This window comes from Siniperca chuatsi, linkage group LG14 (assembly GCF_020085105.1).
Source record: "Siniperca chuatsi isolate FFG_IHB_CAS linkage group LG14, ASM2008510v1, whole genome shotgun sequence".
Lineage (NCBI taxonomy): Eukaryota > Metazoa > Chordata > Actinopteri > Centrarchiformes > Sinipercidae > Siniperca > Siniperca chuatsi.
Window position 1 is genome coordinate 6481358 of NC_058055.1, and position 27259 is coordinate 6508616.

The 27259-nt window shown below is 40.2% G+C and overlaps 2 protein-coding genes across 4 annotated transcripts in view; both read left to right on the top strand.

The window, feature by feature from the left end:
* Positions 1–1782: 1782 nt before the first annotated feature.
* Positions 1783–23659, top strand: LOC122888734 (carbohydrate-responsive element-binding protein). Of its 2 annotated transcripts, XM_044223511.1 has the most exons (17): positions 1795–2343; positions 3957–4063; positions 4344–4426; positions 4628–4717; positions 5575–5616; positions 8739–8913; positions 10626–10706; positions 15170–15321; positions 15441–16050; positions 16163–16236; positions 17681–17951; positions 20194–20309; positions 20508–20630; positions 20855–20982; positions 21372–21495; positions 22994–23123; positions 23273–23659. In XM_044223511.1, the coding sequence occupies exons 1-17, from the start codon at positions 1997–1999 to the stop codon at positions 23434–23436; spliced, it is 2817 nt and encodes a 938-aa protein (XP_044079446.1). In that variant the 5' UTR covers positions 1795–1996; the 3' UTR covers positions 23437–23659. The 2 variants fall into 2 exon arrangements, with proteins under 2 accessions (XP_044079447.1, XP_044079446.1); XM_044223512.1 differs by lacking the exons at positions 22994–23123; positions 23273–23659 and having other exon boundaries at positions 1783–2343; positions 20855–21014.
* A 948-nt stretch (positions 23660–24607) lies between these two features.
* The window catches only part of srrm3 (serine/arginine repetitive matrix 3), a 72871-nt gene continuing 70219 nt past the window's right edge, over positions 24608–27259 (top strand). Inside the window, exon 1 of one of the 2 annotated variants that reach the window (XM_044223514.1) lies at positions 24608–24835. The gene's annotated coding sequence lies outside the window, so the exon portion shown is untranslated. The remainder of the gene's footprint in view (positions 24836–27259) is intronic. The other variant, XM_044223513.1, reaches the window with a different exon arrangement.

A 27259-nucleotide genomic window follows, 5' to 3' on the forward strand; every position in this document is an offset into this window, starting at 1 on the left:
TGGATGATTTTATGTGTGTTTTTTTTTTTTTATGCCAAGTAAATCAGATCAAATTGCATTTGTTAGAACACAACGAAATACTAAAACATCAAAACTCTATGAATTTAGCCTAATTTGAGACTAACACAGTTTTAACTTCTGGGTTTCAGGCCTAAAGGAAACAGAGTGTAAGCTAAAGTTTAAAAATATATTTTAATCATATTTATGTTGTATAATATTTCTATATGATTAAGGGTAACTTAGGAATCTATGGAGGTTAAATATTTAAGCCAGGCCAGTATCTCTAAATGTTCAATTTGCAACATTTTCTCTGTTAATCATGGGTAAAAGTAAAAAGAAAAGGATGCATTGCATCTCTGCTCTACGGAAGCCCTGAGAGGCAAGTGAGACAGGAAAAATAATTCCTGTGTTTATGACTTAAGAACAGGTGGAGAAAAAAAAGGTTTTGCTAGGAAGTTACTTTTATTAAGTGGTGCACGTCAGCCTCTTGTGGTTGAAATGAGTATTACAACAGCAAATACTTAGAAAAATGATCCTGACAACTTTTTTCTTTCACCCTGCAAAGCTTTTTTTTTTTTTTTCTCAACCTGTTTCACAGATGAAAAAAAAAACATGTAAGGAACTTAAAAAGAGTTCTGGATCACCAGAATCATTTTTTCCTCACTTTCCTTTCTGGGCTTCACTGCTGTCAGAGCAGTCTGTGACTTTGGAAAGGGATCAGTGTGCAAAACACATCCAGCTGCTGAGTCCCCCCAAAAATATATTTTTCCTTATTACATTTAGAAAGAGTACAAAGTTTTGAGCCCAAATTGGCTCATCATCAGGTCCAGGATTGAAAATTCTATAAATCCCAGAGAAGTCCTTATTAACAACCATAGCGAATCATCAAAATACTTATATATTAAATATAAAATAAATATATTAAACAATTTTAAATGATGGTGTTAAAAAACGCTATATCAAAATAGAGGAAACAGTCCATTGTGGCAGAAGAAACAAATATATTAAATGCTACCATCGAAACCCCCTTACTTCTATAAAGGCTTTAACAGAATATCCTTCCTGTAGTCCTCGGGGGCCCAGTTTGAAGCTCATAAGTCCAATATAGTGTCAGAGGGAGAACTCCCCACGGACGAAATGGTGACAGAATTTTTCAAAGAGTGTGTGTGTATCGTGTATATATGTGTGTAGTTTTCATATTACGTTTTTATTAAGAAATTCCCTCTCTGTCTCCCCCGACAGTGTTTGTTTGTTGAGCTGCAGTGGGGGCATAGTAACACACAGAAGACATTTTGTAATACAAAGACTAACTTTGGAAGGTCATGGTTTAGAAGCCTCATATCAAGTTTGGATAAACTTTGAAATACATTTTTACACAGAAGACTGTGGGTTTTATCCCCCATCACTTCCATTTGGAAGGGGTCTCTTAATGGCCAGTAGGCTATAGACAGGAGGGCTGATTACAGCAAACAAAACCTGTTTCAGTGTTCATGTGGGCCCCTGACTATTGTTTAAAGACAGATTGACAGTTTGTTAACCTATCCTTCAAGTACAATACTTTAGTAAATGTACTAAAAATGCTATAGCTAAGAATAGCCTACAACGCACTTTATTATTATACTACAAACCTGAAGTATTACATAGTAAGTATGAAGTCAATATTGAGGATTTTTTTTATTTATTATAAATAATAATAATCCTTCCTATTAGGATTGGTCTATTAATAATTACCGTCCACAGTGATTGGTGGTAAGAAGGACTTTACCACCATAGGAAGTTGACATATGATAGTAAGCTCTTACACAACAGTCCACACATATTGTTGTCCAGAGCAGTGCTGGTGAGGGAGACAGTTGTCTCTCAGCTGACATGTGAGGGTCCTCGCTGCTGTCAGCACGCGGCTCTTCTTTGAGGAAACACTGGAATATCTGAAGAGAACCGCAGGAGGAGAAAGTTCACTGCTTGGCGGACAGTCAACACTGATTGAAAACGCACCATGGCGGGCAAAGGGAGAGTTTGTTCAGCCGGACAGAGCCAGCTCCAGGTCTCCTCAGACTCGGACTCGGAGGCGGAGGGGGGACCCGCTCGGGTGGCCGGTACCGGACCGTCCGCCGTCTCCTTCCCCGGCACCCAGGTCATCCACAGCGGTCACTTCATGGTGTCGTCGCCCCACAGCGACTCTGCGCCGCGCAGGAGGAAAAGCGGCGGGTCTCTGAGATATGACTTTGACACGGTGAACAGGACGTGGTGCCAGACGTACCGGTACGGCCCGCTCAGCTCCGGGAGCCTGAGCATCGACCCCACTCTGACCCGCCTGTTTGACTGCATGTCCCTGGCCTACAGGTGCGTCCCTAATATCTAGTCAGGGACAGGAGGACAAACCCTCAGATCAGTTTAGCTGCTTCAGAATGTGCAGATTTCCTGCCTACAAATGAGTTTAGTTACATCTACAACGGCCCTTTTATTTGCAGCTGTATCCTCTTCAGTTCAGGCTCCTTTCATTTGCAGGAAGATCTGTATGCTGGATACCTAATTTGGAGCTCTGTAATATGTGATCTTCATATGGAAGTTTCCTGATGAAATAGTGCTCCAAGTATTAGAAAGTGCAAATTATTTAGAAACACCAACCTGCAGGCTATACTTGGTATTTGTTTCCCCCTGCAGTGATGCCCCTCTGTAGTTCATCATATATTTTATGAGCCACAAACTGCGCCCTGTACACAGAGCTCCACGTAAAAATATCAGTTTTCAACAAGTTTCCCTTTTAAAACTGATAGTTAGGGTTCGGTTGTAATGTGTGTGGATGTGTCTCTTGCGCAACAGCTTGGAAAATCTTCACTGAAAAGTGGACTTTGATTCTAGTTGGCAGCACTGGAAAGATTATAGTGTAACTGAGGGAAAGGAGAGAAGATCCTGAAATGATGCCACTGGCTTATTTTTTAGAAAAAAGTTAGTTCGTTGCTGTGACTTTACACCATGTTTATTTGAAGTGTTATTGCTACTGTTATTATTAGAGTTATTGCACACAGACATTGTAGAATTAGAGCTGTAACATCCAAATTAGCATTTTAGTTTTATTCAGTGCTATGGTTTTAAATTGAGTTTGTTTTCTTTTCGTCTGATTTATTAAAAACTGAGTGACCGATATCCCACACAGACCTTGAAAAGAAAGCACTTGTTCTTGCAGGAATGTCTTTCTCTTTGACTGCATAAGAGTTGCCATCAACCTTTGGCTCAAAGAAGACATTTCTACCAGTAACTGTGTGCCAATTTTGTATTTTTTATAGTTTGTTGATAGTTGCACAATAAACCCTGAGCCCGGGAGGGCTACGAGTACAACAGACCACTAAATTTAGAAAATATAAACTCTGTACAATGGTTTTTTTATTTATCTAAGTGCCATGTGTGATGTATATACAGTATTATGCGTAGCAGGTAGACTGTGTTTGCACAGTATTTGTCATTAACCAGACTGGTGTTAATTGGTTCTTCTCCTAATAGGTTTTGTTCAGTAATATACTGTTTGTGCTGTTTCGGAGTGTGTGACATGCAGCGATGTCACTCCATTAAAAGCATGTTGAAAATGAACGCTTCCTAGCAACTCCCAGAGCACCACACATTAGGAGGCTTCTTCTCAGCACTCAGCAGGCTGAGGGACACTGGAAAAAAGTGCAAACAGCCCGGTAGCGTACTTGTGAATAAGCTGATTGGGCACAATTAGTCAAAATCAGGACAGATTTCCAACAGGGATGAGGCAGTGAGGCTACTGATTTTTTTTCCACTGTGTCCATTTTCTTCTAAGGAGTATCTAGTAATTACTGCATTAAGTCCCTCTCTCTTTATTTGCAACAAAGGGAAAAAAACAGTGCGTTAAACATTGCTCATTTTCCATTTAGGATTTGACAAAACAACAACAAAACTGTGATTGTGTGTGTTTGTTTTTGTTTTTTTTGCAGTGGTAAGATAGTCTCTCCCAAGTGGAAGTCTTTTAAAGGTCTGCGGTTGCTGTGGAGAGATAAGATCCGTCTGAACAACGCGATCTGGAGAGCTTGGTTCATTCAGTGTGAGTCCACCACTCTTCACCTCCTCTCTCTGCTGCCTACATAACATCTCTTTAACGTCTCTCCAGTAATAATGAAGAATGGCATTACTGCCAAATGCAACAGAACTTGTTAGACAAGAAATCAAACAACAAAGTGACTAAACATAAATAAGGAGCTGAACAGAATCCACTTTTCCCAGCTGCGTTCATTAAGACACCTTGGTCAAGAAATTTTTTTTTTTTTTCTGCTCAAAGAGCTATAAATGTGTTGATTTTGTTGCTCTGTATCTGCTGTGTTTAGATGTGGAGAAGAGGAAAAACCCAGTGTGTGGGTTTGTCACACCGCTGGAGGGCTCGGAGGCCGATGCACATCGAAAGCCTGAAGTGAGCGTTTTGTGTCATAGTGGAATGTGTTTTTAATCGAATCGGGCTGGATTCTTTTTAAACTGCACATTATTCCAGATTCAGTGGACAGTTAATAACACATGGATGATTTTAGTATTGTACACTGATGAGGATGGGCATGTGTATGATTTACTCTGTACAGAAAGTCTTATGCTTGGCATTTCTGCGTCATGTCAACAGGCAATTGTATTAGAAGGCAGCTACTGGAAGCGAAGGATTGAGGTGGTGATTAAGGAGTATCACAAGTGGAGGATTTACTATAAGAAGAGGGTGAGCACTCGTTTTTTTTTACAGAATACATATTTCATCTCTTGTATATTTTTAGCCATGCTAGAGACATGGCCATGGATGGCAGTGTTGGTTGGTCCAGACTGAAATATCTCAACAACTATTGGTTAGATTGACATGGAATTTTGTAGAGACATCCGTGGTCCCCAGAGGATGAATCCTACTGACTTTGGAGATTCTCTGACTTTTCCCCTAGAGCCACGAGCAAGTTGACATTTGTGGTTCGTGAAATATCAGTGAAATATTTTAACATTATTGGATGCAATGTCACAAAATTTGCTACAGACATTCAAGGTCCCTAGAGGATAAATTCTGATGACTTTGGAGATCCACTGACGTTTCCAGTAGCACCATCAGCAGGTCATCTACAGGACATCTACGCCATGGATTAGCACAAACGTTCGTACAGATGTTCATGGTTCCCAGATGATATATCCTAAAGACTTTGGTGATTCCTGACTTTTCCTCTAGCGCCACCTTAAGGTTCACATTTGTGGTTTTGAGTGAAATATCTCAACAACTGTTGGATGGATTGCCATGCAATTTGGTGCAGACATTCATGTTACCCTCAGGATGGATTGTAGTAACTTCGGTGATTTTCAGCAACATCATCGGGTCAAAATTCTAATACTGTCCAATGCTTAAGTTTATGACCAAATGCCTGCAAAACTAATGACATTCCCATCAGCTTCAGCTGTATTTTGTGTTTAGTGCTAATTAGTAAATGTTAGCATGCAAAATCGCTAAACTAAGATGGTGAACATGGTAAATATTATACCTGATGTTAGCATGGCTGTAGACTCTTAGTCTCACACTGTTTCTCCTCTTTTCTTTTGCAGCTTCAGAACAAGAAGGATGATATTCTATCAATGCTACAAGAGGTATGACAAAAGTCCTGCTTTAATATTATCCTGTTGTCTATCTCTTTCTATACATTTTGGAATAACAATAATGTAGACAAATATTGATTTTGACCTTAGAAAACTGAAGTTGGCCGACCCAGGCTTCAGTGTGTGTGTCGGTGACCTGCGAGCATTGTTTAGTTTTGAATGCAGCTGGACCTCAACATATGACCATCAAAGTCCTCCAAGTGGCTATTTTTAGCACATGGATTTAGCCTCCCTCGGTTAACTAGAGAGGAAAAGAGAGGATAAAAAAAAAAGAAACAGAAACGTGCAAAACAACTTGCGTCATGGCCTGGCATTTGTAGGCAATTGACACATATTGATTGCCAGCAGCGACAATACCTCTAACACCCCTGCAGGCTTTATCTTTATTCAAGTGAAATAGCTGCAGAATTTAATGTCATTTAATCAAACCTGACCCACTTCCAGCAGCGCTTTGTAAAAGTTGAGCAGCGGAGGGGCAGCGAGTATGACAGTGACATCACGGTGGCAGAAAGAGACAAAATATAAAATATAATGAGGGAGAGGTAGGCGAGAGGCAGAGAGAGGGAGGGACCCTCGGGAAGCACCTCATTCATGATTGTATTCACATGAGAATGGGACGTGTACCCTCGCAAGTCCCCGCCCACTGTGCGACTGTCCCATCCCACTATCCCCTCCCCTCTAACTGAGGTTAAAATTAAGACCACTGCAAAGATAATATCTGACTGTGTCTGTAGCCCAGACTGTTCATGTATTGTACTTCAAAGGGCACATATCACCATGTAGTTGACAGGTCAAAGATCACTAAACCAGGTTTTTATGCTCTGTGTTCCAAAGTGTTATCTCACCTTTCTCTTAACAGATTACATCCAGTGGCTGGAAAAAACACCTCAGTAAAAGCCAAGGGTTGTTGTTGTAACATTAGTGTGTATGTCATATACTTTGTAACAGTTTTCAGCTCTCAAAGCCCCAATCTCAAATTGAATTGGCTATATAATTTCAGCCTCAGCCCCATTCTCATAAAATCTTTCAACAATTTGATTTGTGAAGGGACAAGTAGCTTTATCTAGTGTAACCAGGCATCATTTTACAAGAGCATTTTGTGTGCAAATCTACCCTAGACTCAAATTACATATTATACTGTCAGTCCTCATATTAAAATTCAGTCAGTCAGTTTGAGAGTGAAACAAAGTCGTGCCAAGTTACCAAATCAAGTCATAAATAAAGGCAATATCAGGGGGGAGTGGACTGTGCAATCTATGAGTCTGTACTTTGATAAACATAGAATATTACCATTGGCTTTTAGCCACGCAAGCGGTGTGGCCCTAGGGACGACTAGGGTCTGTTGGCCGGTCGGCCCACCTCTTTGGTCCAGACTGAAATATCTCAGCAACTATTGGATTTATTGCCATGACATTTTTTACAGACATTCATGATCCCCAGAGGATGATTCCTACTGATGATCCCCTGATTTTACATGTAGCGTCACCATGAGGTTGACATTTGTGGTTCAGAGTGAAATGTCTTGACAGCTGTTGGATGGATTGCCATGAAATGTGCTATAGATATTCAAGGTCCCTGGAGGATAAATTCCAATTACTTTGGTGATCCACTAACTTTTCCTCTAGCGCCATCATCAGGTCAAAATTGTCAAATGCTTTGATTTATGACCAAATACTTGCAAAACTAATGACATTGCCCTTTAACCTCAGCTGTACTTGTGTTTTATTCTAAGTAGCAAATGCTTGCATGCTAACATGCTAAACTAAGATGGTGAACCTGGTAAATATTACCTGCTAAACATCAGCATGTTAGCACTGTCATTGTGAGCATATTAGCATCCTGATTTTCTTTTAGCTCAAAGCACTGCTGTGCCTGTAGAGTCTTGATGTATGTGTGTCCTCATCTCATCTCTGCCGTCATTTAGTTTCATCTAATCTCTATTAACTCATTTCTGCATATTTGATTTATTTTCGTCTTGTCTCATCTCACTTCATCTCTGCTTATCTCTGTTCATTTCACATTAAGATCAATTTTATGTAATACTAGTTTCAGGAAACCCCACAAAAAATGTAAATAATGCCCATTGGAAGTGAGAAATTGTGAGGCGCTCATATGCATGTATATTTTTTTTCTTAACTGAGACCGAGGCAGCAGCAGTTTGTGTTGGTAGGGGCCTCAGGTCTTCCTGTTTGCGCGCACGTGAGTGTGACTGCCAGAATTAGGTCAGGGACAAAAGGCTGCTGCTCTTATTGAAATGGTGAGACATCAAAATAAAGAAATGAACAAAGCCGACATAATGATAACCTGTAAGGGGCTAGTGTTTTTGAACAATATGTCAAAACTGCTTTTTCATCATGCACAGTACGAACACACACGCACACACACATGCATATGCACACAACAATCTTACCTCATTTCTACTTGTACACTTACATTCTCCCTCAAAGAAAACAAATCGAGAGGTAAATGAATAAATTATAAGAGTGGATGTCGTGTGCTTAGACGTAATCAAAACAGTTTCCGGCTCAATCTGGGCTTCCCTATAAATGTGGCCTCAAACATAGAAGTGGAGGGTAAAAACAAGCAGATCAGGGTGAAGCAAAACATCTCAAACAGAGGGAAAAGAACGGTCTGGAGCTTCATTTTCTGTGAGTTTTTTACTGGGTTTTAAGAAGAGAATGGGCACTTGGAAAAATTTGGCGTACATGTTTCTGGCTGGCTGGTTTTCTACTAACTAGATGTGATAGTGGAGGAGATGCAACTGCTATACGTGTGTCATTTTGTTTTTGTGTAAGTGGATGTAAACTGTGTTTGACCAACAACTTATTGAACAAGGAGTATCTAATCATATTATATAGCTTTTTGGTGTTTACATGCATTTCTCAGTGTGAAAAACATGACAGTTTTTTTGGGAGTCATTACCTTTTCACACTTTCTTTACAACATCAAATGCTGAACATATACAAATGGGAAGAACTAAATTCCATCAATGCATCGCTTTGCCTTTTCAGTCCTATTTGTAGGAGCAATCTAATGGATAGATCAGGGATTGACTTGGTATGTCACTGGAAGTTGATTTGAAGTGTTTTTAAACTCTGGCTGATGTGCTCCAGGGTCAGATCTGCCAAGCCAAGCTGGAGAAATGGTCCAATCAGATGTACCAGGAGCCTGAGGCTGCGCCCGTGGAGGCCCACATGTTTGACCTGGACTGCCTTCTGTCTGACATCTCCGACACCCTGTTCACCATGACACAAAAGCCATGTCCATGGGCCGGTGACCGACACGACAGTGAGTAGACTTTCAGCTGTGACATTGCACTGGTCTCTAACCAGTCTCAAATGCAGCATCAAATGATTGAAAGTGCTTAAAATAAGGATGGACAACTAGTGGGCTGTGAGCTGCATGACGAGATTAAATTGTGCATTTATCATTTGGATGCATCATTTGGCAGAGAATAAATTCCCGGGTCTATTTATTTTCCTTTTTTATCAAATAACTGTCAAAACTCATAAACCTAGCTTCATGCCATCTCTGCCATGAACAGGAGCCTAGAATACAGAGCCAGTCAGTGTCTTACTATGAGTAATGTTTTTTTCACATGAGATATTTTTGTATTTTTTGTTTTTGTTTGTGCTCTTCTCACTGGTTTGACATGGCCACAACACAATGTCACATACTTCAATCAGGATTTGACAATATTTGAATCAGACAGCTGTGAGGTTGTTGCTTATGTTGCCAGGTCACTGTCAATCAAATCTGATCAAACTACACCCACACAGTCCTGTGCTTTTGACTGTTAAAGTCTTAATAAAAATATAGTAAGGATGTTCTTTCCAACTTTACATTCGGTTGTTGCTTATTTAGTCATGACTGTTTAAAGGAAAAGTTTGCCTTTTTGGGAAATATGCTTATTTGCTTTCTTGCTGACAGTTAAATGAGAAGATCAATAACACTTTCATGTCTGTCCATTCAATATAAGGCTACAGCCAGCAGCCGGTTAGCTTGACTTAGCATTTAGACTGGAAAGGGGGGGAGGAGCTAGCCTGGCTCTGTCCAATCTTTGACACTGAATGTTCAAACTGAACTGACTATACTGAATCACTGTCACTGACTGAATCAGTACCTTTTTAAAAAGTGAACAAACTACATAGTGACTACAAATGTTTGAACTGAACAAAATGATTCAATTAAGCAATGTGATTCAGAATATCCACCTCTAAATAACAGAGCCTCTAATATTTCAGAGCCATGGTCGTGGGCCATGAATTTTACCTTGAGCAAACATCAGTCAGAAAAAATCTCAGTGAGTCAGGCAGACTATAACATATTCAACTAAACAACCCCACTCTCTCTGCTACTAGGGGATGGAGAGGGGGGATGGCAGGTAAACAAGGGGGGTTCATTTTGGTCATTTTGCTAACAAGGTGGATGGCATCCCCCCTCATCGTCCCTCACACCGCCTACTGCTTCTACTCCACTACATCTCAGAGGCAAACATTGTACTTTGTACTCCACTACATTTATTTGACAGCTCCAGTAACTAGTTACTTTTCAGATCGAGATTTTACAAACAAAACATGTGATCAGTATATAAAATATGATGATGTGTACCCAAACGTACAGTATATAAAGCATTTAAAATTAGCTCCACCTCAACCACCTATAACATTAAAGTACTGTTTACATGTTAATGCATCAATAATAATGGTCCAGTAATATAATGATATAACACTGACAGGTCCCGAAATTTTGAATGCAGGACTTTTACTTGTAATTGAGCATTTTTTATAGTGTGAAATCTCTATTTTTGCTTAAGTAAATGATTTGAATACTTCTTCCACCACTGTCAGCAAGTCAGCCGAAGGAACCCGCCCTACAAATAAAGAAATGCCCTATGATGAAAGATGTTTTTAAAAAACCACACACAATAAGACAGACACATTGGCCGATGCACTCACACACATTTCTCCCTCTCTCTCATGTCTGATATTGTGTTCCAGCGTACACAAGCAATGCTGATATAATCCAGCCAGACCTGACTCCACTGCAGCCCAACCTGGATGATTTCATGGATATACCAGGTACTCTCTACCCGTCCATACGTCTGTCTGTCCGTCTGTCTGTTTGTCTGCCAGTGGCATCTTCACATGTTGTCATAGAATGGCAGCAGATCAATTGATTTTCCTTTATCTGAGTATCCTTTCAGTTTCAACTGTTTGTTTTTCCAACATAGTTAATTATTCAATGACAGTGTGCTACATGTGTGGGTACACATGGGGTAGGTGTGCTTGATTTGGTGCAGAAAAATATATTTGATAGCTGATAGAAAACGTCAGAACTGATCCTGATAAGAGGTATCAGAGTTTTAAAGTCCATTTTCAGCCTGAGAGTGCTGCAGTGTCTGCAGTAATTACTTGGTCCTCAGAGGTTAAAGGGGGGTCAAAGACAGGGTTGAGCCGAGAGAATGGGGAAGTGGAAGAGGATATATTTCACCATGACCCTTGGCTCTGACACCACCTAACAGGCCAGGGGAAAATAAAGGCAGGGGCTGGGAGATGGTGGAATTTCCTTTTCCAAAAAAGACATCTTGATGACCTCTGTTCAAAGTCCTTAAGAAGACAGTTCTGATGATTGTCTAAGAAGATTTTAAGAGTTGCTTCATTTTGAAGCTTGACTTTGTTTGTCTGAAGTATTTGGTTTAACACTAGATACATATACATGTTCCTGCAAGTAATTATGATCATTAATTAAAGCAGCCAGCCTACCAGCACCTCAAAAGCTCACTAATCAACACTAAAGGTGTCCAGTACATCTGCGAACAAATTTTTCACACTGAATGTTCAAACTGAACTGACTATACTGAATCACTGTCACTGACTGAATCGGTACCTTTTAAAAACTAAACAAAATGATTCAAATACACAATGTGATTCGTAATTTCTACCTCTAAGTAACACGTTGTGCGCATTTGTTCAATTTGTACAAAAACAAAAGTGTAAAAACGACATTTGTGGTTTTGCTAGGTGTTATGTGCAGGACTATTTCTTGGCTGGACGCAGTGACTTCCTGGAAAATTAATTAGTGAGCTTTAGAGGTGCTGGTAGGTGGAGTTTTTACCTTCAGACAGAGCCAGCCTAGCTGTGTCCAGAATTTATGTTAAGATGTTAAGCTAAACTAAAAAAAACTCCACAAGGAACCTTTAAATGGTTGTTTTCACTTCCCTCAAGTGGACAGAAAATGAGTTAATGCAGGTTTAAGTAAACTTCCTGATCATATGTTGGAGCAGAGGTTAATTTAAAGAAAATCTGGCCAAATATGTTTTGGTGCAACATAAATAATTCACTAATTTTATGAATTAATACTTGATAATCATACGTCCCTTAGAGTGTGAGAGGCAGGGAAAGTTTTACGCCCAGGGCTAACAGCTAGCCTGCAGGAAGACACATGGAGCTGAAGAGCTTCAGACAGGAGCAGGGGAGCAGGTTGGAGTTTAGTTCCCTGCTCAGGGGCAGTGGTTGTTTTGGCCTTTGTGTTACTTTCAGCAATCCAGCAGCCCTGTGGCTACAAGTCAGCCTTTGTAACCCACAGACAACCTGCTGCCCATTGCTGTAATATGTGTGTGTATGTGTGTGTGTGTTGTGCGTGTGTTTGTTCTCACAGCACTGGCAGGGTCCTGAGGGATCAGCTGTCTGCCTCTCTCTTGGTCACAAGGTCAAGGGAGCTAGTAAGTGTCTGTCAGAGCGACACGGCCCTGAGTTTTATTTATGCAGAGTGCTTCTCTTTAACGGAATACACAACACTTGTCTGAGGCAGCATGTTATGCCAGTAGTTTCTTCTTACTAAGATGAAAACGCAAACATACTGGTATGTATTTTCAGATTGTGCCACACTTTTTGCCTTGTGTACTGAGTGTGTTAAAGGTTATATTGATAAAAAAATTTTATGCAGATGAATATTAACATCCACAGAGCTTTTAGAAAAGTGCGGAATAAAAAGTATGCTTTCCCAAAAAAAAAAAGAAGAACATTGTGAATTAATCATTTTCAATTTTCATCAATTTTGACGGGTCCAAAATTAATGTTTTGTTTATCTCTGTGTGAGATGTCTGACGTTTGGTTCCTGCTTCTAACAAGGCTTGTGAGCCAATAGTATAATGACGTTGGTATCACGTAGTATAGTTGCCAGTTAGTGCGGAAAAAACATATTAGCTATCTTAGCTTAATTGTCCGAACAACAATAACCCATAAAATTTCAGTTCTGCATATTTAAACAAAATAAACAACTACCGACAGTCATAGTCCTTACACCCTTAACTAATGTGTTTTCACCGGTTGGATTTTCAAAATTAGAAATATTACAGCTTCAGTCCCCGAGGAGCTACTTTAGCATTACTGACATTATAGTTCCCTCAAATAATGCAACGTTGTAAGGAAGATGCGTATCAGAGGGGATTTAGAAGTGGGCCAGGGTCTGACATAACCGATGGCCAGTACAAGTTTATGCAGGGCAAGTTGATTGACCAGTCACTGGTCTGTCTGGGCCAGTGGCGGACTGCTCCGCAGTAAATCTCCGAAGGTAAATTAAAGTTCTGAACTACTGTAAATCTGCTCATTATAGTGTTTAGACCCAAAACATGACTTTTTATTGAAGGTGTCATCTCATATAGCAGTCTAACATTAACCCTATTATGAGACACCTTGATGAGGTACTTGTGGCAAGCTAGCCATGTAGCCAGCTGCGTTGAGCTCAACTCACGTTAATATAAAAATCAGAAAATACTGACATCAGATTATACAGTCGTCCTTTCTCCCTGTAGCCATTGTTGCTGTGTGGCGCTCAGCTGTTTTTTATAATCTGCTGTGAGATTTGTTTTCAGCAAGTAAACACTTCGACTAATGTTAGGTCAACACTACGCTAACACTAACGCTAGCTAACTTCACCTTTTACTGTACTGTCTAGTGTTGAATATGGATTTTAATAGCATACCTACAATGTACTGAAGTTACTGTATTCTTTGATTGGATGCCAAAAGTAAATATTTACCTAATGTCTTATAGTGTAAGGATGACTGAAATGTCATTTTACCTTAAATGTTGCAATATAAGGCCCCTATAATTATTAAATGATGGTGGGAAAGGGTTAGCTAGCCATATCCTAAGATTACCATAGCTAACTTTACATGAAACACCACCGCACAATGTAACCCAAATCTGTAGCTAATGTATAGCTACATGTTGCAAAATGATTACTCTATCACGAAAGATTCATCACTTATGTCTGTCTCACTCCACACGACCATGAAATATGCAGATTGTGCAAGGAACTGGCAACCAATGGAATTGGAGGGGGAGTGTGTCATCTAGTGGCTGGATGTTGTCAATTTTATCAATAGCACCTTTAATGACAGCCGTTCAGTTCCAAAAAGCTCAAATCAATGCTTCATTGACCGAAGCAAGTGAGTGCATTTGTCTCCTCAACTGTTTTTAACCACAGATGGCAGATTGCCACAGTCAGTTGCCAGCGTGGCTCCAAAAATGACCTGGCAGATACGAAGCAAATACCGTGAACGGCCACCACATACAGAGAGCTTCTCAACATTTTGGGTGGTGACTTTGATGTTTTGGCTCTGTGCTCTATTTTTCTGTTTTGTTGTTTGAATTTTTTAAATGAAGCCGTGACTGTAATATCGAACTGCAGACTGACAGTGATAATTTCAGGAGACTTTCAGCCATTTCTGTTAAAGAATTAAAGCATTTTGTGTATGTGGTGTCACGTCATTTGAAGGGGCAAAAATTAACATACTAAATTGTCTACTAATTGTAAAATTACCTGTCTTTCATTTTTCATCAGAATCCTTTAAAAGCTGAACCTTTGTCTTTTAGCTTAAGTTTAATACCAAAAAAAAACAAAAACATTATTAGCCCTTGGATCTAATATTCAAGCATCATTTTTGCACTTTTGTCTTAACTCAGCTATGCATACTGGATACTTTTATGGAGTTTAGTTAAATTACTCAAATAAAGACATCCCACATCTAATGTTTGTAGTATGGACTCAAACGCCAGTCACTGGCCAGATATTTCTGGAGGTGACCGTACAGTAGATTACATTATCTCATTTGGGCTAGTACAATGTGACAGTTTTCTTGGCCTGTTTATGTATTGTATTGTATTTATTGGCATAACTTTATATTTATGCCCCCTTCTTGGCCAGGTTCTCTTGAAAAAGAGATTTTAATCTCAGTGACAAACTGGTTAAATAAAGGAAAGAAAGGAGACGATATTCCAGTACTCTGTGTAGACTGAGGTGACAGCTTATGTTGTGTTGTCAAAGCTTGATTTTGCAATTCATGTTAGAAGAAATATGAAATTTGGAGAGTTTTGAAGGATAATTGTGTTAAACTCATACCAGGATTCCTCATCTTCACGCCCTCATAAAGACTGAGATTTTGTGCAATTTTCTGAAACAGTCGTTCCAGCTCTATCAGTGCTCAAAGTTTCTTTGTAACTGACAGTCTGATTAAGAGTGTGTGTGGTTTTCTCAGATATCTTTATGAACTACCGGGGCCAGCCCACTGAACAGACTGGTTTTGTTGACTGTGGCTATTTTGAGAGCTCATCCAGTACAGCGTTTCCTCTACTTCCCTCCCCTGTGGTAACAACTCCTCAGCTACATATCACCACGCAGCTGGCTCAGGTACTGCTGCTGTAAACAGCTCTTCCTGCTTGTGAGATGTACTGCTGCAGAAATATTTCATTTGCAACTAATAGTGCTATTGTTTAATCAGTAAAATAGGCTGAATCTTTCCTTTCCAGCCCAGTCTGTCATCTGACAATTTGCCTCAGCCCTCCTTATCCAATACTCGGCCAGACCAGACCAGGCCGGGCCAGGGTTGCAGTGAATACCAGACATCTAGCATCATATCAGGTGCCATGCCATATGGACAGTCATACCCTGATCCACCTGTTTCTATAGCATACACCACCAGCATCGAGCAGCCGGCCTCTTCAAGTGTTCCTTTTTTATACCCACTGCCATGTCACAAGTTTGGTTACTACACAACGACTAGCATGACCCCCACTGTCATCACTCACACCGCATCCACCGTGGGGGCCCAGGGCTCTGTGCACCAGGCTCATGGCTACCCTAACACAGGAAACACATACCCCCAGGCTCCCTGCCACTCTCTCAGTTACCCGGCGGCCATGTCTGACCCGGTCCACGCAGCGCTGCCCTCTGTCACTGCGTCCCACTGCTTCTCAGTCCCGGAGCAGGTGGCTGTTGCAGGGGTCAGAGGGAAGCACAAGCAAAAGACAGGAGGAGTGAGGACAGTTGGTCCCCCTGTGGCTCCGTCTGGCCCCCCATCCACTGCACCCACACCCACTAGCTGCCTGGCTAAGCTGCTCTCCTCCAGCACCCGTGAACGTGAGTCAGTTCTGTCCCTTCTTCTATCTTTAACAACAGCTATTAATCTGAAAAAAAGTAGGATCATGTTTCTGTCAGAAAAAATGAACCAACTGTTTTTTTGTGCTTTCAGGGAAGCCATCGTTAGGATTTGATACTACTCTAGTGACAGCCAAAGGTCAGAGGTCATCATCTCCCAGCTCCTCGGTGAGCCTGTCCTTTAGTATCACAAGAGCAGTGTTCATTTGAGTTGATGACTGGCTTGGCACAGCATCTCAGCAACAAATAATCGATTAACTTAAAGAAATAAGTTGACATTTTGGGAAATATGCTAATTTGCTTTCTTGCCAAGAGTTAGATCAGAATCAGAATCAGAATCAGAATCAGAAATACTTTATTGATCCCCGTAGGGAAACTCTTTGTTACAGTAGCTCGTCTTTACGTCAGTGCACACAGGAGAAAGTACTAGAAAAAATAAACACTATAAAACAGGTCAGAAATAAATTAAGTATTAAGTAGATGAGAAGATTGATACCACTCTCATATCTGTACGCTAAAAACAAAGCTAAACAAAGTCTTTGTGCTAAGCTAACCAGCCGCTGGCTGTAGCTTCATATTCAGTGTACAGATAGGAGAGTGGTATCAACTCTCTGTAAGAAAGCGCATTTCCAAAAACATAATTTTGCTCAACTTAGGACATAGCCTTTGATGGTGAAGAAAATCTCTTTTTAGCAGCAGCACCAGGTTCAACAGTTCACAATATTATTGTACCCTGTTATTATTGAATCTCTTGTCCTCTTCACTTTTTCTACCTTTTGTTATTGCCATTAGTAAGTATTTTTTTAGAACTGTCTTACTAACCGTAACGCTGTTTGGGGTCCTGGAGACCCTGGGTCTTTAACAGCTCAAAAAACATACTTAACTTGGTTTAATGACTTTGATACTTTTCTTAATTTTATGAGAATTCCTTATAAACATGATTTTAACATGATGATGACACGTTTCAGTTGTCTGCTACAGAAAATTACAAATTACTTATGTTTGGGGTCTCAGAGACCCCAGCTGTAAATATAGTCAAATACAATAGATTTTCATATGCAAGTATATCTGACTGGTGTTGGCAGTACATTTTACAGAGACTTAGACCTCTCTGGGATCAATATGACCCCGAACACGTAAGTAACATCACCTTCATCAAATGTGAAAGCCCTGTTTGTGGCAAAGGGAAGGGTTATCAATTCAGTGGTTTCCTACACATTGGGTTTTAATAGGGTCATAAGAAAAGAATAAATGTCTTTAAAGGGGAAACTAATTGTTACACAGAGCAGTGGGCTCTGTGGGACCCCAAACCATGTAAAGGCAATCTCAATCTAAAACATTACCAAAACTGTTAAAGATAATCAAAAGCTTGAAATTTGTGGTAAACACTCATGAAAATACAGTATCCGTTCCACAACACCAAATATTTGTCTATTAGAGGTTCATAATCATATATGAAGTTGTCTCAGGGTTGCCTACATCTATATAAATGTCTAGTGGAACTTACAGTATTTTTAGAAAACTCAATTCTGATTAACTTGTCTAACATCCTATTTAAGAAAATAAAACAAATTGAAAAGGCACTTCTAAGTAGAGATTGTGTGTTGTTTAGCAATCCAGCAGCAGCACGCATGTTGGAGGCGCTTCATCGCAGCTGCAGCCTGGAGCTGGTTGGTCTGCAGGGATCCCAGTGTTGACACCTCTGCACAGCCAGAGTGCCACCCTGGGTCACAGTGGACCCCATGCCAGCACCTCCAGAGGCTCGGCGGTGTCTGCCCTGCTCACACATGGCTCCACACCCACCGGCACAACCCTCCTCATTCCCAAGACTGAGAAACTATCTCCTGTCCAGCTCTACAGCACGGACAGGAGCAGCTTAACAGGTAGGCCCTCAGTGCTCCAAAACACTCAAGAGAAACAACGTCTCGCTTTTTCCAAATGCTTTTAGCAATAACCTCTTCTTTTAATTGGTGAATGATAACATGTTCAGTGTCAAGGAATACAATGTAAAACATCTTTGGGACATTGACATGCTAAGCAACCTTGTGATGAGTTCATAGACACCAAAATGATCATGTATCCCTGGTAGATTGGTGGCTCCAGTGCTCTATGCTAACACTTTAGCATTCTTCTGTGAAATATTGAATAATTTGTCCTCTTTGGGCCTCAGACAGTTATTTAAATTAAAGCATGTGAGAAGTTTAGAGGGGAAATGTCTCTTTGGTGTAACTGCCAACAATTCATAGACATCTGAAATGTGGCAAAAGCCCCAACCAGACACTTTTTTTGTAAAGGGTCTCAAGCCAAATGATTGGGAACTACTGGTGTAATCTTAACGATGTGTTGTATTTTATAAGCTTATCACATGTTTTATTTTATGTAAAATCTTCATCTGAAAAGTAGTAACTAGTAAATATAGCTGTCAAATAAATGTAGTGAAGTAGTAGTAGTGAATAAGTACAATATTTCCCTCTGAAACGTAGTGTAAAGTATCATAAAATGGAATGCTGCAAAAATGTAAGTGAAAACATTTTAGATATGAGCTTTGTTTGGCTGCCAGTGCAGAGGATGAAGCCCAATGACTTAAGTGATCTGCTGACTTTTCCCCTAGCGCCACCAGCTTGCCAAAGTTAACCTTTTTTTTTTGTGAAATATCTCAACATCTACTGGATGGATTGGGACAAAATTTTGGTCATGATCCCCAGAGGCTGAATCTCAACTTTGGTGATCCTCTGACTTTTCATCTAACACCACCATCAGGTCAAAATTTAAGTTTATGACCAAATATCTGCAAAACTTCTGACATTCCCTTCAGTGTTCGTTGTACTTTATGTTTAGTACTGATTAACAATGTGTCAGCATGTTAAGCATGTGGTTTCTATTACTTTTATATATACTTATATTATCAGAGAACAATGTTAAGTTTAATGGTTATTCTGAGATCGGTTTGTATTGTATTGAACGGGATGACAGTCGTCTGAGGCACTATTGTTGTCACTGGAATCTGACAGATTGAAAAGAATGAACTCGTGCGAGCAAAAGTCTACATTTTGAGATTTGATATTTTGTTCCAAGATAAAGTTGAGAATGTACTGTCATGCAAGACAAAAGACTAAAACTTGAAATAAGATGTTTTTGTCTTGAAATACATAACAAGCGTCAAAGCACACTGGAGATCCTGTATCTAGCTTAACACAACCCCAAATAAGAGAAGAGAAGGCAAGTGACGTTTACTTGAATTAAATCAAATAGCCTTGCATAGTCAGCACTAGATAATCCAAACTATTCTCAAAACTCAGACTAGATTTTAAAACTAAATATAACATTATCTCACTTACTTAGTAATAGTTTTTGCAGTGAAATACTCAGGCAGATGTACCTTCACCTCAACCGAATACATAAATAGATAATATTGTTAGGTAAATAATTAAGAATGTAAAAAGAAACATAAATCTTTATATTTTAAATGTAACCTCCATAAAAATAAGCTAAAAGCCTTTCTTTTTTTTTCCTTTATCACCAATCAGTTGATAAATTAAAACTGTGGTGAGGAAAATGGGAAAATACATGTAGATAAATGATTAAATATGTGCTAAGACCAAACAATTAGGAAAATGAAGGCGTTGAAAAATAAAATGAGCTAGTAAAACATAAGGTTTTGATTTATTTTATCAACTGATCTGTAGTAAAGGAAATAAATATAGTTTTTACCAACTAAGTGGAGGTTAAAGGAAAAGTATACAGCTTTATATTTCTTTTTACACATTTTAATTTACACATATTTAACTGACAATATTATCTATTTATGTATTCAGTTCTATTTTTGCATTTATATTCCCATTAATTGTGGGTGAATCTAGCAAAAAGGTAGGTCAAATAAAGCTTGTAGTAGAAGTCTAAACTAAAATCCCAACTAAGTATGCCAGCATCCACATCCATTGTATACTGTTATATGGCCAGTGTAACTTTATAATTTAAATCACATTATTGACATGCAGAGAGTTTGCGGTGCATATGAGTACATGATGTAGATAAGTTGTTTGTGCATGGGAACATGTGTACGTGTAGAGGTTGTCTAATTTCCCTGCAGATGTAATGAATAGATATTATCTGTCTTTCTTTAAGTTAATTTTCCAGGACATCCAGGCCAAACGTCACCACCAAACCTTTTAGATAAAGCCTCCAACCCCGAGTCCTCACACTCAGGCTTCTCAGTACATGGAAAGATAGAATCAAATAAGGTAGGACACACTGTCTCATTTAATTTACATATACCTGTATTTTTATATAGTACAGCATGGTATTGTTTTTTAGAATATACATATAATCACGTCCTTGTTGAGATTAAATAAGTGAAAGTGAGATATATAGGAAACTGATTGTTGATCCAGTATGTGAATCTGTGTGATGTACATTTTTCTGCGCTGTGTTATCTGCAGCAAACAGAGACCAGGAGGATAACTCACATCTCGGCAGAGCAGAAGAGGCGTTTCAACATCAAACTGGGATTTGACACTTTACATAATCTTGTGACAACGCTCAGCTCTCAGCCAAGCATAAAGGTAGTATGAAAAGATGTGCAGCTGTATTTCCGATAGATGTGCTGAAAGGTCGGGGTGGAGAGCAGTTGAGTTGATGCACAGTTTAACTAGAAAACTATATGTAGATGTAAATGCAGCTAAGGAAACATCTTCTATATACGAATGTAACCACAGTAATATTGAATATTTGTGAATAATTGTGGCGTATTGCTGACATGTGGTAATCCCTCTGTCTGCTGGCACAGATCAGCAAAGCCACCACGCTGCAGAAGACTGCAGAGTACATCAGTAAGATGCAGCAGGAGAGAGCTCAGCTGCACGAGGAGGCTCAGAGACTCAGAGAGGAGATCCAGCTCCTGAACTCTGCCATCAAGTGAGACCTTTAGCTAGGCTTGACTTCTGCATGTAAGTGTGTGTGTGTGTGTGTACATGTGAGTGCATGCATATCCACTACGAGTGGATGGATATTTTGGTGTGATATTATATCAGGGTGATTTAATTTAAGGGATAGGTTCACATTTTTTGGACCATCACTTCCATTGGAAGTGCACTAGGAAGCCGTCTCTTAATGGCCAGTATGAACAGAAGGAATGATTACAGCAAGCAAAGACTGACTCAATGTACCTATGGGCACCTGACTATTGTTTTAAGACAGACTTGAAAAATTGTGAACCTATCCTTTAATATCACATATTGGTCTTTCCCTGCTGATATGAAGATGCACTGCACTGCTTTGTTGACTCAGTGTGTCTCTTCATGCAGTGCGTGCCAGCAGCAGCTACCAGCCACTGGCGTGCCCATCACACGGCAGCGCTTTGACCACATGAGGCAGAAGTTCAGAGAGTACGTCCAGGCACAGACACTGCAAAACTGGAAGTTCTGGATCGTATCCTTATGAATATAAATCTGACAAAGGTTAATTAGAATATCACACTGCCACAAACACAACTTAAAAAACGTACTTACTCTGCATAAAAAAATCGAGTAGAATATGATCCAGGATTGAGTACTAAATGTACCCATCTATTCCTGTGTGAGCTTCTTATGTTTCTGTACTTTGCAGTAGTTGGCTGCAGCATAAACTGGCTTCTTCAGACTTTGGAGGAATATCAAATTATATTTTGTTGCCTAAACCTTTTTCTTTGAATCCAAATGAACTAATTATGCCAATCTGGATGGATACAAAGAAGGGTAGGAAGGGTTTTTAAAGTGGAGCAGGGAAAATATCCCCTGAAATGGAGCTTTTACTTTGGTGCAGTACATATGGTAAGTGACCAAAACCTATTTTTTGCACAGATTTAAGTATAATTACGAGTTTGAATTCATTAAAAGCATATTATTCATCTGGCTTGTCTCAGTGTAATCAGACAGATAAAATAAAAGCTTGTGTGTTGCAAAAGCCAGCTGCATAAAGAAATATTGCAATATTAATCCTTAACTCTTTCCTTAATAATCACCTAATCTGTTACTGCTGCCTTTATCGTGCAGGCAAGATAAGAAGATTAGATTATGATTTTAGCATCTTTGTGTGTTGCACAAAAACACCTTGAGGGTGCGTTCTCTCTATGAATATTAAGGTATTTTCTATGGTTCCTCGAGAGATTGTGCATTGATCTAACTGCTGATATTCTAAATTGACATCATATGAAGTTCTCCAAGTGGATCTTTTCTCTTTACATAGAGGCAAGATAGCAGCGTTTACCGTATATTTGACTGCTGATTTTGTAGCCTCTCCATAGGCAGTGCTATTCAACAATGAGAATTGACTCATTTAGTTTTTTGTCGACCACTAGTTTAGCGCTGCTTCCAAAACAGTGAGTCGGTGTTATGAGTGAAAATAACCGTTAAAGAATAAGTCTGATGATATTATATGTTTTTCTTATCGTGAACAAATTCCAGAAAAGACCAAAACCAACAATGAATTGATTCTACTAACAACTCTGTGTAACCGAATGCTGATATATCTTATTCCTCTGAGCTATATGTTTCAAAAAACTATTAAAAACACATCAATGAGCAACACTGTTGCACTGGATGACATGTTCCTTTACCACACACACATAACACACACATACACTGTCCTGCTGCTGTAAATACTCACTAGCCACTGAGTGCCACATAGAGGGTAGGGAAGTCGGAAAGTATTGTAAGACGGATTAACACATTGTTGGTCTTGTTCCTTTTTGGGGATTGGTTGACAACGAGAATAACACCAGCCTTTAAACACTATAAAGCACTTTGCTATGGACATCATTTGAGACAATATGCAATGCTTAGTAATAATTCAGAAACGTTAGGAAAACAAGACAGTTGAAGAATATTCATGAACTGACTAGCGTGTCACATTTGAATGAGCCAGATTTCTTTCCTCAACTCAGTGTCAGTTCAGCATCATCATCGAGCCGCTGTTTGAGTCCTATAATGGAATGGTGTCCACTGCCAGTGTGGAGGACCTGTGCAGATCCACTCTGTCCTGGCTGGACCAACACTGTTCCCTGCCTGCCCTAAGACCCAGTGAGTCCAGTCAACTGGTTCCTCAATGCAGATCTAAACCCATATTCTTACAGCAACTAACCATAGTTTGATAGTATTGCTATCATCCCATATGTTTCCCATTGTGCTTTCACATTAAACTGTAATCTGTGTTCTCCGTGTCCCCTCAGTGGTTCTGAGTTCACTCCGTCTCCTGAGTACCACCACAGCCATCCTGACAGACCCCAGCCTACTGCCGGAGCAGGCCACCCTCGCTGTCACCCAGGGCGATCCCGCTGCTGCCCTGGACCACTCCTTACAGCCCGCCACTCGGGACAATATACACCCCATGTGACCATGAAGAACAGACTCGGTGGAAACTTAACTGGAGTCCACCACAATGCTCGGGAGACCACAAGTCAGAGGAGAGCCTGTGCAATGATTAAAAAAGACTCAACGCTCAGCTCCAATACAGCTCACAAGCTGCAAAAAGAATGTATTCCAGTACACCCAAAAATCATAGGAACTGTATGTGATCTACGCTTAAATTCTGATAAAGGTATAACATACTTGTACTATATTCTTGTAATCATTTCTCAACCTCAAAATCATTTTCTTTGGTGAAGCAGAAGTTCAGATGAGTGGAAGGAGATGTCAGTCACTGTGACTGACTGTGAATTAATTGCTTAATTTTCTGTTTTAATAATTTGGTAACATCAGTTGACAACTGCATTTATTCTCAATTCCATTTACATCTCAGGATATCTTTTCTGTGTATATTATTGTCTTCAATTACTGGCATTTACTACACCTCATATTTGTGTTACGCTGTATTGGGTATCTCACACCAGTGCCAGTTATAGGAAAAGGTAAGAGAAAATGAACAGCTTTAAGTTGACAGGGCTTATTTTGGAATGTTAAGTTTAGCGGTTCTCAAAGTGGAGTCTGCAGACCACCAGGGCTCCTTGAAGGGGTCCAGATGGTCCCCAGTAAAATGAAAGATAATTAAATTATAGTATTACTTGCTCATTATGTCAGCATGTGAGAGGATGGCTGCTTTGACTTCACTCTTTCAGTTTTGTAATTTTATGCTAAATAATCAATAGTAGGAAAAGCACAGGTGTTACTAACATTAACTATGGCTGTGATATATTCCAGTGTCCCAGTATGCAATGACAGTGAGCCAGCATGCAAAATATCAGGACCCTGAAACCAAAGCAGTTAAATAGAATTCAGACAAAAATATATATTATTTACACTGTGCTTTTCCTACAGTGACATGTCATACGTCTTTCGTGAAAGAAGCCTTTTTGGGGATATGATACTCACCAAGTGAATGATAATCTACATAGTGAACTGCCCCACTGTGGCCCGTGCGTAGGACAAAGTCTCTCACAGAGAAACATTGGGGAATCACCACGCTAGGTGACGCTATCCCAGTGCGCACTTGACCCCATGCCGTTCTGGGCTGCAGGCGCTCCTCCGGTCCGACAGAGGGCGCTGTGCCGCAGGCGGGCCCGGAGAAGCTCAGTGTGGGGTTTTTGTTCCCAGAGCTCCTCGGTGCGCTGTCCACTTCAGCACCACAAGCCGAGCAGAGGCAGCGGGCTAGCTAGCGCTGAAGAGGAGAGACTGAAGACACGGATCAACATCAGCACCAGCAGCGACCCGAGTCCCAAATACAGAAAACAGTGAAAAATACCCAGCGATATCCGCCAGAAACGCCGACAACAACGAGTCAAAAGACTGCAGAAAAGGTAAGAGTTTTCGAAGAAGCTCAAATAGGATCAAGTTGGTGGAGGCAGGGATAATAACGTGCATCACTGAAGAAGAACAAGCTCCCATCCCCTTCCTGGTTCATAAATACTGTATGGCTGTACTAAGGCGTTGTTTACGTTAGCTTCTTGTTCTGTTTGTGCTTCATATTCATCCCGTGGTTAGTGTATTAGAGAGAAAGAGGGAGACGCTGCACGGAGAACGGGTTTTTGCTGGGCAGCCTCTCCTCGCTTTGCAGATGGTGGTGTTTTATAACTCGTCGATTTCCGATGCTACGCTGTGGCCAGCTGCTGTGTCTTTATGTCCCCCGGTCCTAGCTGCGGGGCATTTAATACCCCCGTCAGTCTTCTAATATTGTTGCCATTTATGTGTGTGTGGTTAAAGCCGCCTCCACTCCACTCCAGTTTACACACCGTGTTCATTTGCGGGATTACCCAGCGTTTTAAGGCTGACAAACACAGTAGTACATTTATTTATGCATGTTAGATGTGTGAAATAGGATTCTCTAAAAGAAGCCGAAATTTGAACTCGACAAAGGTGGTTAATTATTATGAGCTGGATAGTTTACTCATTTGCATTGAACACGTTATGAGTGATTGTGAATAGTGTGTGAATAGACAAAGAATGAAGAGTTACTTTACCCTGTTTTATTCTCAAGTGAATCCTTTAAAATCAGACTATACTATACACTCACTGTACGACTCACAGAACATGAACATCTACATTGGTGATGATGATGTTCTATTTATAATTGAGGCAGTTGACAGGGTTCACTTGCTGTCATTTTATTAACAGTGTGTGAATCCTCTCATCCAGCGCTGGTGGGCTACAGTGTCAGGTCTCTTGAGCTACCAAACTGTAAATTGTTCGTAAATATTTCCTGACACACAAAACTGTGTACTGAGGGAATGGTGCTGTTTTTTTTTTACAGCTTCTGGTTAAGTTGAAACTTTGATCTGTGCAGAAAGAGAAAGAGCACATCTTATAGGGATTTGTTTAGTTTTTTAAAGATAAAACATAGATCACATTTTAATTGAGCTTACTTAATTTAACTCCTTTCCTGTAGCGGCTTTTGCAATCTTTCTAGGCTATGTAAGATCCCTTGGACATCCCAAGGTAAATTTCAAAACAAATGTATAAGGAAATATAATATTTTATTTGAATATTACAGAAATGGTGATGTAGAAGATTAAATTTCATTAGAATTCATAATACACAGTAAATCTCCACAGTAAAGTGTTTTATTTATTTTCAATAGAGAGGACCTCAGTGCTTGTGACTAGCTCTCACCTGTCTCCTTATACATGGAATATTATATTGTAACACAAAATATTGATACTAGAGCTGAAATGATTAGTCGATTAATCCATTCGTTGATTTGCAGAAAATGAATCGGCAGCTGTACAGTTTTATATCATTATAAATGAAAATCTTTTTGGATTTGGGACTGTTGGTCGGACAAAACAAGCTATTTGAAGACTGGGTTTTGGGAAATTTTTCGTTATTTTCTGCCAATTTATTAACCGAAGGATTCATTGATTGAGAAAATAACCAGCGGATTCATTGCTAATGACAATACTAATTAGTTGCATCCCTAACTGATGACAAAAACTCACAATCCATCACGCTGCTTGCTGCAAATCACATTGCGACATACAGCTGTGTGACAAAACTCACAAATGCCTACTCCGGTCCATGCCGACACAGCAAATGACTGTTTGGCTCAGTCTTTATGAACAGCCCATGAATCAGTAATCAGTGCTCAGTTCGTGACATGCTGCTCGGTTAAAAAGGACAAGTCAGCAGGAGCTGTGGGAGTGACAGGACATTGACAGTGCTGACCAAATACTCAGCTGCATGGGACTTGAGCACCACTGTGCTGGTCTGGCCAAACTAAAATACCGAGTGTATCTTGGAAAGCAGTCTTCCATTTTGTCACTGCGCTGCTGTTGGCGAGATAAGCCCAGGTGAGGTAAGAGGCTGATAGAGGGATTAGCTTGCATTAGGATGTGGCTGCTCATGGAGGTGTGAGAGAAATGTCAGTCACTCTGTCTGTCTCTCAGCCTCTTTCTCCACAAAGCATCTGTCTCCTGCCTGCTCTACATTCACATTGTTCCTAGATGAGCAGTGATACCCTCCCCACTACCACCACCACCTCCACCACCACCACTCTGCAGCATCTCAGTGGTTCTCCTCGCTTTCCCTCCTCGCCACATGCAGCCTTTGCCTCCCTGCGCTCTCCTCTCCTCTCATCCCTCTGGCAGACACACACTGCTCCTCCTCCTGTCCTACTTCCTTCTTCTTCAGCTCTCCTGAAGGGTGAAGCCTCGAGGGGGGAGAGAGAGGGGGGCAGTTCAACGGGTGGCGGAGGAAGGATGGAAAGGTAGTTTTTATCAGGCTGAAGT

Bases quoted from the DNA above. Each gene is read 5' to 3' on its own strand.
- LOC122888734 (XM_044223511.1), top strand. From the start codon at position 1,997: ATGGCGGGCAAAGGGAGAGTTTGTTCAGCCGGACAGAGCCAGCTCCAG. The intron at 17,952-20,193 runs GTAGGCCCTCAG...TCTTTCTTTAAG, and splicing joins GGACAGGAGCAGCTTAACAG to TTAATTTTCCAGGACATCCA. The intron at 21,496-22,993 runs GTATCCTTATGA...ACTCAGTGTCAG, and splicing joins AAAACTGGAAGTTCTGGATC to TTCAGCATCATCATCGAGCC.